The 11,104-nt window shown below is 47.8% G+C and overlaps 1 protein-coding gene across 1 annotated transcript in view; it reads right to left on the bottom strand.

Annotated features, from left to right (window-relative positions):
- Positions 1-2,055: 2,055 nt before the first annotated feature.
- Positions 2,056-11,104, bottom strand: part of EHD3 (EH domain containing 3) — a 35,606-nt gene continuing 26,557 nt past the window's right edge. Inside the window, exons 4-6 of the mRNA XM_012475530.2 lie at positions 10,381-10,793; positions 9,550-9,714; positions 2,056-4,248 (exon numbers count right to left, since the gene is read on the bottom strand). Coding sequence (XP_012330953.1) covers positions 3,721-4,248; positions 9,550-9,714; positions 10,381-10,793 — 1,106 coding nt within the window. The 3' untranslated portion in view covers positions 2,056-3,720. The remainder of the gene's footprint in view (positions 4,249-9,549; positions 9,715-10,380; positions 10,794-11,104) is intronic.

Here is an 11,104-nt window from a genome sequence, read left to right as displayed (position 1 = left end):
AGGACTGAAGATGTATAGACTCCAGTCAGCATCACATAGGGAGAATAAACAAGCCTATTCTCCTCTCCAGATCATTCTGCTAATTCTGATGAGTTAACTCATAAATACAGGTTTTGGAACCAAATGGGAGTGGGGATGACTCACAGTAACTTCTCATCACTCTGCAAAACAAGGCCCATGCCCTGCTATGGCCAGGAGTGTCATCTGGAAATATTCATGTAAACAAGTACCCCATTTTTTCTAGGAAGTGTTTTTTTCCCCTCTCTTCTTTTTTTCCATTTCCTAGGTTCCCAACTTCATACTTAGCCCTTTGGAAATGCAAATATAGGCCTGGTGCAGTGGCTCTCGCCTATGCCTGTAATCCCAGCACTTTGGGAGGCTGAAGTGGGCAGATCACTTGAAGTCAGGAGTTCAAGACCAGCCTGGCCAACATGGTCAAACCCTGTTTTTACTAAAAGTAAAAAAAAAAAAAAAATTAGCCAGTCATGGTGGTGGGCACCTGTAGTCTCAGATACACGGGAGGCTGAGGCATAAGATTGGCTTGAACCTGGGAGGCAGAGGTTGCAGAGAGCCGACATCGTACCACTGCACTCCAGCCTGCGTGACAGAGCGAGACTCTGTCTCAAAAATAGAAAATGCAAATATAACCTTTCACCTCCCCTTCACTAGACATTCCCTACAGGGCAAGTTTATCTCTCTGCTCCAAAATGGTCCTCCAGAGTTGACTGTCAATTTGCAGACCAAAGCGTGCTCTCCTTGAAATTTTACCTCCAGGGTTGCCTTGGAACTCCCACCCTCCAGGGCTACTTCAGGACTTTCATTCACCAGGAGGGTGTATCTAAAGCATGCCTGCTTGATCACTTTTACCATTTATTTTTGCCTAGGAAGGCCTTACTCAACTGTCTAGTAGATAAGGCACCATGATAACAGATGGGCCCTTGCTCACTTGCTCCCTTACCTTATAAAAGTGTCTGCTTTCTGCTCCAAAGGGGAAGCAGCACATTAAAAGGCAGGACATTGTGTGCCCCTCCTCCAAGCTAACTTGAGAATACATTTTATTTGCATCAAACCTCACTCTTTGCATGCATTGAGCAACCAACCTGCATTTCGGTTACATTCATGGTACACTTTGGTCATGATTTAGCTCTTTGGTCCCAGGGGCAAGCTTTGCTTGGTCAGTAGCGTAGGGCGTTGCTATGTTTATTGGATGGATTCCATGGCCCAGACTGAGTAATGTGGAGGAAAGGAACAACAGGACAAGTGTTCTAGAAATTATTGTCTGTGGGACTGACATGGTATGTCTCTGCTTTCCCTATTAAACTTCCCGGTCTGAGGCATGAGATCTCCCAGATCCCTGAAGCCTGGAAGGGGTCAGGAAGCCAAGGCAGCAAGGCTAGTGGGCACTGCCAGGGAAAGTGAGCTACATCTGTCCCCTCAAACATCAGTTCCTCTTTCCAGGGCGATGGGAGCTGTGCAAACATGGAATTCCCACATCTCACAGATCTCTCCTGGGTGGAGGAGAAAAGAGAGAAGAGAGGCAGGAAATGCAGAAGGGCAGGAAAGTGGTGCATGTGTCCAAGTGGTGGTGAATAAAGGGGAGAACAGATAGCTCCCTTTCCAGTAAAATAAAAAGACAAGACTTTCACCTACCTCTGCTATTTCCTTCCCATTTCCCTTTCAGCCCAAAGAAAAGTGTGGAGCTGAGAAATGGTCCCTCGCCTGCACTTTGGCACCCAAGGGTTGTCTCCAGAGCAGGTGAAACCTCTGTCTGGCCTTCATCTGCCCTTCATTTCATATGAAAGATAAATGTGTGTTTGCAGAGGCTTGGGGAACATCTTCACTCCAGAGAGCAGGGAGCGGTGGCTCCACCAGCTTCGCCTGGGTTGGTCACTGGGCCCAGAGAAACTCCAGGCCACTGGGAAGCTGGTTGTGAATGCTGGCTGTTGGGGGGCCCCAGTGAGCCATGCTCAGCTAAAGATTCCACCAGGAACCCCAATTAAGAACCCAGCCCCTCTCCCTCAGCCTCCATTGAATGATGCTCTGTGGCCAAGCAGGTACCAAAGAATAAATGTACTGTATTAACATGAAGACTAATGACAGATGCACTGCAGTAGTAAGCACATCCTAGATACATAGAATATTCTCTATATAGTCTGAATATGGATATAAAATAAGTTATACTCATTTTGTTTTCCATCACAGTAGGAGCATAGCATACAAAGTGACTGGTTCAGTGGCCGTGAAGCAAGCCAGGGGAGAGATCACAGAGAATGGAGGGCACCGAGTATGGTGGGGATTTTCCAAGGACTCTGCAGAGTCCCTGGGGACCCTTTAGGGAACAAGACCCCAGATCTCTCAAGTTAGCCTTCTAAGAATTAGCATGAGGTCCCACTTGACAAAAGAGATGGTATCTGCATCTGAGCTGGGACGATGCAGACAACTGGGTGGGAGGCAGAGCAGGGACAGGCACGAACAGCATCCAGCAGGCCAGCCCACTCTCCTGCTGGTGCTGTTGGAAGTCTATGAGGCTGGAAATACGGGACACAGAGCCAGAAGGCATGGTTTGCTTCTGTGACGCGACAGATGGCCAGACTGATGGCCCACCAAATGCTGGCTGGCCCTCTTGCCTTGCCAGCCTGTCCTGGGAGGTTGCAGGGGGCCTGCATGCTTGGCTTGTTCTCCATGGTTTGTCATTGAGTATCAATGCTGGGATCCTGAATACATCATAGTGCAGGGAAGCGTCTGAGGGTCTGAGGCCCTGGCTTTGAATCCTCTCTCCATCATATGTGACTTCTGTGAGTCCGAGAAAGTCGCATAACTCCTTCTGAGACTACTCAGCCTCCTCATCTGCAAAATGGGAAGGCTAATGCATACTTACCTGGGGCATCAGGGAGGGCCGCATAGAATAATGTATATAAAGTGCCTAACATAGCTCCTGGCACGCAGGGGGGCTGGGTAAATGTGAGTCAAGTATGAACATCTAAACACCATAGGCCAGGTGAAAAGAACATCTAACGAAATTCATGGACTAAAACCACTTTGACAGGTTTTCAGTGGACTACAGGACAGCTTCCTCACACTTTCTATGAATTTTTTTCTCTTCTTTCTCCCCCCTCTGGGATTCTTTAAAATGAAATACTGGCAGAGTTCAAAATAAGGTTTTGCTGAAGAAGACAGAGGCTTAGATAAGGAAAGAACAGAGCTCCTGGGATGATGTCTCCAGAAGATGCTTCCTTTCTCATCTCTCCTCCCTGTGGCTGCCTCCCTGCCCTCAGATCTCCTAGCTCCTGAATGGATTTCTTATTATGAAGCCAAAGCAGGTAGGGGAAGCACAGAAAAAAAAGTGAATTGTCTACTAAACGAAAAGTCTTCTCCATCTGCTCAAAGCCCGGGTGTGGAGGCACTGGGGAATCTGAAGGTGGGTGGGCCATCTGTGGGCAAGTGAATATCCTAGGTCTCTGGGGAGTGGATGATGAGAGGGGAGGAGGGATGGAGACTTAGGCTTAGACTCTGGGGCCTGGGAGTCCTTCTACTGATCCTGAGAACTTAGAGATGTGCCCAAACAAGTATGAGCTGCAAACATGGACATCATGGTCCTCTCTTACCTACAGTGCAATGTCAAGATCTGCGCATGTACGTGTGCATGTGTGTGTGTATGTGTAGTCACCGCTCTCATCTCCTCCTCTAACACCTGCCTCTCTGAATGCCCCTCCACCCCCATCACTCAGCAACTTTCCTCTTGGATGGGGGCAAGAGGTGGGCAGGCAGCTCATTGGGCAGCTCGTGCCCCTCCAGCTTGACTTTAATGAGGTGGTTAGCCAGTGCAAACTCCTCATCATCCAGCATGCCATCCTTGTCAATGTCTGCCAGCTTCCAGATCTTGCCCAGCACGCTGTTGGGCAGCTTGGAGCGCACCATCTCCTTCTTGGCATTAGCGCCTGTGATCTTGCCATCCACCGGTGACAAGGTGTAGAAGATCTCGTCGTACATGGGCTTATCCCTGGCCACCACCCACTCAGCATCGTCAATACCTTCTCCAGCCCCCTCCCCATAGCCGTGCCCAAATGGGCCATGCAAGGTGCCCTCGAATGCTCCACCCTTCACCATCTGGATGGGCTGCTGTGACTCCTCCTGGCGCACCAGCACCATGAGCTGAGCAATGTCATGGGCCAGCATGTCATCCACTACCTCCAGCAGCTTGCTCTTCAGCGGCTGGAACTTGCTAAAGTCCTGGGCCTGCAGCTGGTCCTGGGAAGAAGGGGAGAGAAGATGAAGATAGGATACAGTGAAAGGGGAGCCCTCCATTTGTCACGTGCCTCCTATGAACACTAGAATGTTCACAACTGATCCCTTTCCACAATGAAAGACGTGTGACTTAGAGGCTCAGCTGATGGTCATGACATGGTAATCAAAGGTATGAGAGGGGAGGGGAATGAAGGCCCCCTGGGCTGATGATGGGGTTTTTCAGGAGGGATTAGAAGATTGTAGGGGCTGAGAAGAAAGGGAAATTTAATAAGTATTGGCTTGATCTATTTATTTCAATCCTTTTTAATGTCATTCCAGAGAGGAAAACATTACATGTCTCTTTAAGTCAGTTCTGGCTATTGAATCTTGTCTCTTGAATGCTGTACCCTCTGACACTAGGTCATATGGGCCTCTACTTTATTTTTATTTTTATTTTATTTATTATTGTTTTTTTTTTTTGACACGGAGCCTCACTCTGTTGCCCAGGCTGGAGTGCAGTGGCCTGATCTTGGCTCACTGCAACCTCCGCCTCCCAGGTTCAAGCAATTCTCCCGCCTCAGCCTACCATGTAGCTGGGGCTCCAGGCATGCAACACCACACCTGGCTAATTTTTGTATTTTTAGTAGAGATGGGGTTTCACCATGTTGGCCAGGCTGGTCTTGAACTCCTGGAATCCCAAAGTACTGGGATTACAGGCGTAAGCCACCACATGATGGCCTCTACTTTAATAAGGGTTATACTGTACTTGAAAATCACCACAAAGGCCTTCACTACATTACCTCGTTCACTCCCCCAATGCCCTTCTGAGGTAGGAAAATCACATTCTATCCCCACATAGTGAAAAAAAAAAAAAACCAGGCACAGGCTACTAAAACCAAATCATAATAGAAGCCAAGGTCGTCCCCAAAGTATGGTTCTTAATCAGGATGCTTGTTGGAGTTCCCTGAAGAGAGTTTTCAAAATACAGTCATGTGCTGCATTACGATATTTCAGTCAATGAGGGATCACACATACAATAAGGGTCCCATAAGAGAATAACGGAGCTGGGAAATTCCTGTTGTCTAGTGACATTGTACGTAACACAACACATTATGTGTCTGTGGTGATGCTGGTGTAAATGAACCGATTGTGCTGTCAGTGGTATAAAAGTCTAGCACACACATTTACATAGAGTCCGTAATACTGGATAATGATAATGACTGTCACTGGTTTATGCCAATATTTACTATACTGTACTTTTCATTGCTTAGAGTGTATTCCTTCTACTTATTTACAAAGAAAGTTAACAAACAACCTCAGTCAGGTTCTCCAGGAGGAATTCCAGACGAAGGCATTGTTATTATAGGAGATGAGCTACATGTGTGTTACCGCTTCTGAAGACCTTCCAGTGGGACACGATACGGAGGTGAAGAGAGTGAAACTGACGATCCTGACCCTGTGTAGGCCTAGGCTACTGTGGGTGTTTGCATCTTGGTTTTTAGTGCACAAAAAATTAAACAGTAAAAAATAATGCTTTTTTAATAGAAAAAACTTATAGAATAAGAAAATATTTGTGTATAGATATGCAATGTATGTTTTAAGCCAAGTGTTACTATAAGAGTCAAAAAGTTTCTAAAGTAGAATTGTTAATTTATTACTGAAGAAAGAAATGTTTCTAAAAATAAATTTAGTGTAGATTAAGTGTACAGTGTTTCTCTCTCTTTTTTTAATTTTTTTTGAGACGGAGTCTCACTCTATCGCCCAGGCTGGAGCGCAGTGGCACGATCTCAGCTCACTGTAACCTCCGCCTCCCAGGTTCAAGCAATTCTCCTGCCTCAGCCACCCAAGTAACTGGGACTACAGGCACATGCCACCACGCCCGGCTAATTTTTTTGTATTTTTAATAGAGGTGAGTGTGACATGGTAAAAACCCAATAAAACTGCATACCTCAACCATACCTCAGCTTTCTGTTGAAACTGCTCTCTGTAACCCTAATGTGACAGGCAAGCAGTCCAAACCCACACCATCTTGGCCCCTGCGCCTTGTAATAAGTAACTAAGGTCTGTAATTTCCACCCTACCCAGACAATGTGTAAACTAACGCTTATCTTGACTTCTGTGAACCACTTAAGTAACAATCAGAATGTCTGAAGCCCCTCACCCTCATCTCTGCCCAGGAGGTAATTTACAGAATGGCCCTTGGAATGTCTGAAGCCCCTCACCCTCACCCTCAAGGTGGTTTATTGGTATAAAAGGTCTTGACACCCTCCTTTTGGGGCCATGGGTTGGAGAGACGCGAGTCCTCCGTGGCCACCGGCAATAAAGACCCTGCAATTTGGCATACTTTTGTCCTGGTGTTGACTTTCTAGGCTCGCTCCAGTACAACAGCGAAGTTTCACCATGTTAGCCAGGATGGTCTCGATCTCCTGACCTCGTGATCTGCCCACCTTGGCCTCCCAAAGTGCTGGGATTACAGGTATGAGCCATGACGCCCGGCCAGTATAGTGTTTCTAAAATCTACAGCAGTGTACAGTGATATCCTAGGCCTTCACATTCACTCACCCTCACTCACTGGCTCACCCAGAGCAACTTCCAGTCCTGCAAACTCCATTCATGGTAAGTGCCCTCTACAGGTGTACCATTGTTTATCTTTTATATTGTATTCTTACTGTATCTTTTCTATGCTTAGATACACAAATATATTGAGTTACAACTGCCTACAGCATTCAGTACAGTCACATGCTAGGTTTGTGGCCTAGAAGCAATAGGTCATCATACCATATGGCCCAGGTGTGTGGTAGGCTCTACTATCCAGGTGTATATACATTCTATGGTGTTCACACAGAAACGACAAAATCACCTCACAATGCACTGCTGAGGACCCGTCCCTGTCATTAACAAGGCATGACTGCCCTCGAGGGTTTGACACAGTAGGCACAGGCAGGCAGGCAGAGTTTGGAAGAGCTCCCTTTGCCTTCACATGGCTACCCACACCACACCATAAAAGAAATATGTTCCACTTTTCATGTCTCTGCAATTTTGAAAGGTTCCGAGTCTAGAACAGCAACTTCTCCATGGCCTCTAGAGGGTGACAAGGTGAGAGCTTTCTGCTCCTGCCCTGGCTTTGGCCACAGAACTCTCCAGAGGCTGAGAAGAGGCCAGTACACAGGGTGAAGCACAGCAATTTCCTGCAGAAAAATGCAGAAAACACCCACAGCTTTCTAGGGCAGGTGTTCGCCTGAGTACCTCTCACCTCCCTCCTAGGGTGGGGCTGAGCCACAGAGGCCTGAGGGCTGAAAGCCTCCTGGAGAAGAAGCAGACAGGGCCCTATTTCCCACTCCTCAGGGCATTATGTCCCAAGGTCCTCCCACCTCTCATTCCTCCTGTCTCTCCCAGCCTGCTCATATCTAGGTGTGTTTGGTGGGCTCCATGCAGGGGTCCCAGTATCTCCTAGGGGGCATGATGGGCGGGTGCTCCCATCACCCTACACGGACACCCACACAGGACAGCTATTTACATTGTGGATTCAGCATACTGAACCGCAGAACAGAATATCAAACTGGCAAGCAAATGAGGTGAGAATCTTTATGTTTTGAAAGGATTCCTCACATTAAAAAAGGGGTCTTAGGGTACCTTTCAAATGTTATCTTCCCAAATGTTTGCTTACAGATCATTAAATTCTTAAAACAAAAGGAGAAGTGAAGAGCTGAAGTGCTCCAAGTCAAGGACCAGGAAATCCTCAAAACAAAAGCAATGCTCGTTAGTGAATGGCTCCAGGTAGGTGGTTATATGAATGAATGGATACATGAACAAATGCATACTTGGAATATGTATTTTTTTCTTTTTCTTTTGACAGATAGGAAACTAAAAATACCTATTCAGGACTATAGTGATGTCATGAAAACCCTAGATTTAAACTGAGAAACTGATTCTCAAGTTAAAGATCGACACAAGAGCAACAGCATCTATTAAGTCCTTCTATGGCTGCTATTTTTTAATTTTTCTAATTCCCTAGTTCTTTCGTTTTTTAGTTTTTGAGTCTTGCTCTGTCGCCCAGGCTGAAGTGCAGTGGCACAATCTTGTGTATATACATTCTATGGTGTATATACATTGGCTCACTCCAACCTCAGCCTCCTGGGCTCAAGTGATTCTTGTGCCTCAGCCTCCCGAGTAGCTGGGATTACAGGTACTTGCCACCATGCCCAGTTAACTTTTTTGCATTTTTAGTAGAAGTTTTGCCATGTTGGCCAGGCTGGGCTCAAACTCCTGACCTCAGGTGATCTGCCTGTCTCAGCCTCCCAAAGTGCTGGGATTACAGGCGTGAGCCACTGTGCCTGGACTCTAATTCCCTAATTCTAGAATCATAAGAAGTTGATAAGAAGTTGAGAAGACAACATTTGAAAGAGACCCTAAGACCCCTTTTTTAACTTATCAACTAAAAACTAAAATCATAAGCAGCACCTACAGAGGGTAGATGCTTTGTGCTAGCGCCCAGCTCCCCCTGCCCACCCAGTGATGGCTACTGTGTATTAAGGGTGTAGTCTGTGTTTGGCTTCGTGCTAAGGGCTTTGGAAATAATATTATCTCACTGGTGCTCACAACACCTGTATATGAGGTGATTTTGTAGCTTCGGTTTACAGATGACGAGATGAAGGCTCAGAGAGGATCCAGTCAATGTGGTACGGTGGTTTCCTGTTTGGACCTTGGGCACAGCTCCTGGCTTTTTTTCTGGTGGCCTATGTGAATGCTACACTCAGAAAACACTGAGACCTCAGTTTCTTCTGTACAACGGCAGATGACAAATGCCTCCCTCTGAGGAGTGCTTTGGGGAAAACCACAAGAAACCATGTGTGAGGGTCACTGGCCCAAGATGGGCACCTGCAATATGACCCAAAGATGAGCTCCCGTGTGCACTTCTGCCTCCCCGAAGCTCGTTTCTCAAATTGCTCATAAGGTGGACCTCGGATGTAAACTCAGGCACTTTAAGAGCCTGGAGAACCTTGGTCAGGTGGCCCATCTCATTGCACCAGAGATGGTGGGATGTCAAGCTGGTGGTGGCCGTGACTAGAGAAGGTCATCAACTGGAGGTGTCAGACCCTCAACATCATCAAACACACCTGGACCCATTGGAGCAGTGGGCTCCGTGTCTCTTCCCTGTTGGGCCAGTTACCGCCCAACAGAGAGCAGATCCAGGGCCACCGCCTTGCCCGATGATTCTGGGCTGGTTTCTCTCCAGGGGCTCCAAGGGTGGCCTCCTTCATACTCAGGCTTCTCAGCCAGCTCTCAGACACTGTCCCTAGTTTTAGAACCCCCAACCCTCGCTACCTGCATCCTCTTCAGGTTGGGGAAGTCCCCAGGTGGGATCTGGTGCTCCCGCTCGATGCGGCCATAGATCTCAGCCAGGTTGTTCACCAGCTCCTTCTTCTTGTTGTCCTTCCCGAACACCGAGGGCATCTCCTTCTTCAGAGAGCTGATGATGTAGGCGTGGACCTGACGAACAGGGCCAGAGAGAAGCATTCACATCAAGACCCTGGACGATCCCTTCCTTCTAGGATGCCTCTCACCCCATTGCTAACCCTACATCCCTCCCGCCTCCCCCTGCTCCTACTTCTGAAATTCTTTCTACCTCTACTACCCTCATGCCTCCACATTGCTGGGAGGGCTGGGCTGTTTTTCTGTAACATGGGCAAGGTGAGGTTGTGGGGAGCTATGGAAAAGGCAGGATGAGGTAGTCATGTTACTGCTGCTGCTGCTGCTGCTGCTAAAGACAATACCAACAGCTGACATTTGCTGAGCATCTCTGAAGCTGCCAGGCGCTGTGATGATGGCTTTGAGACTCTTTATTTCACTTTATCCTCCAACAACCCCTTCATTTTACAGATGCAGACAGAGGCATAGAGAGACTATCGGCCTTGCCAAGGCTGGGAATCCCACAGACAGTAAACAGCGGAGTCCGCTCCAATCTGGCCCTATGATCCTAGAGCCTGTAACCGCGGCCCCCACACTATCCTGCCCCTTGGTGCCACACACATGATGCGGTGGCTGCAGGACATTCTCCAGCCCAGCTATTGGAGGTAGCAACTCTCAGCTCCTGTAGATGACCCCCAAACTCTTGGCCCCTGCCCAAGCTGCCCACCTTCCAGGGGGCTGCCTCACCTTGGCCAGCCTGGCTCTCTTGATGAGGTCATTGAGCTTGCGCAGGGCAGCATTTCGGGGCAGACTCTGGATGTCCCTGAACAGGTCCTGTTCCTCAGCCTCAAAGAGCTTCCGGTTGTCAGGGATGAGGAGGGGGTGGGACCAGAAGGAGCCGATGTAGACCCGGATCACCTCCGGGGTGTTTACGATCTTCCCCAAGGACCACATGAGGGCCCCGTACACCCGCATCAGCTGCTGCGTCTCAATCTGGTCAGCTTTGTTCAGCACCACCCGCATCTTGTCCTCGTGGTTCTTGAGGGCCTTGATGACTTCTGAGAACTCATCAGAGATGTCCAGTTTGTGGGCATCGAAGAGCAGAATGATGCGGTCAACCCGCTCGGCAAACCACTCAAGGACAGCTGCAAAGTCATACCCTGCCGGCAGAGGGACAGTCAGGGGCTGGGGCCTTTGGGGTATAGGGCAGGGGTTTGGAGAAGCAGTCAGGTGCGGTAGAAATAACACAATCTTGGGAGACAGATCTGAATTTAAATTCTGGCTCCTCCACATTTTAACTGTTTGGATTTGAGCAAATTACTCAATGTCTCTTAGTATTTTTTCATCTAAAAATACTATTAAATACTAAAATAATAGGAATACCTAATTGATAGAATTATGAAGATTAAATACTTCTAAAATCCAGCACTTAGTAGATGCTCAGTAAATGCTAGTTTCTTTTTTTTTTTTG

This window comes from Aotus nancymaae, unplaced genomic scaffold, assembly GCF_030222135.1.
Source record: "Aotus nancymaae isolate 86718 unplaced genomic scaffold, 86718_ANA_hifiasm-v0.15.2.pri h1tg000057l, whole genome shotgun sequence".
Classification (NCBI taxonomy): Eukaryota; Metazoa; Chordata; class Mammalia; order Primates; family Aotidae; genus Aotus; species Aotus nancymaae.
The sequence above is the reverse complement of the archived record's forward strand: the minus strand, read 5'-3'. Positions and strand labels throughout refer to the sequence as shown.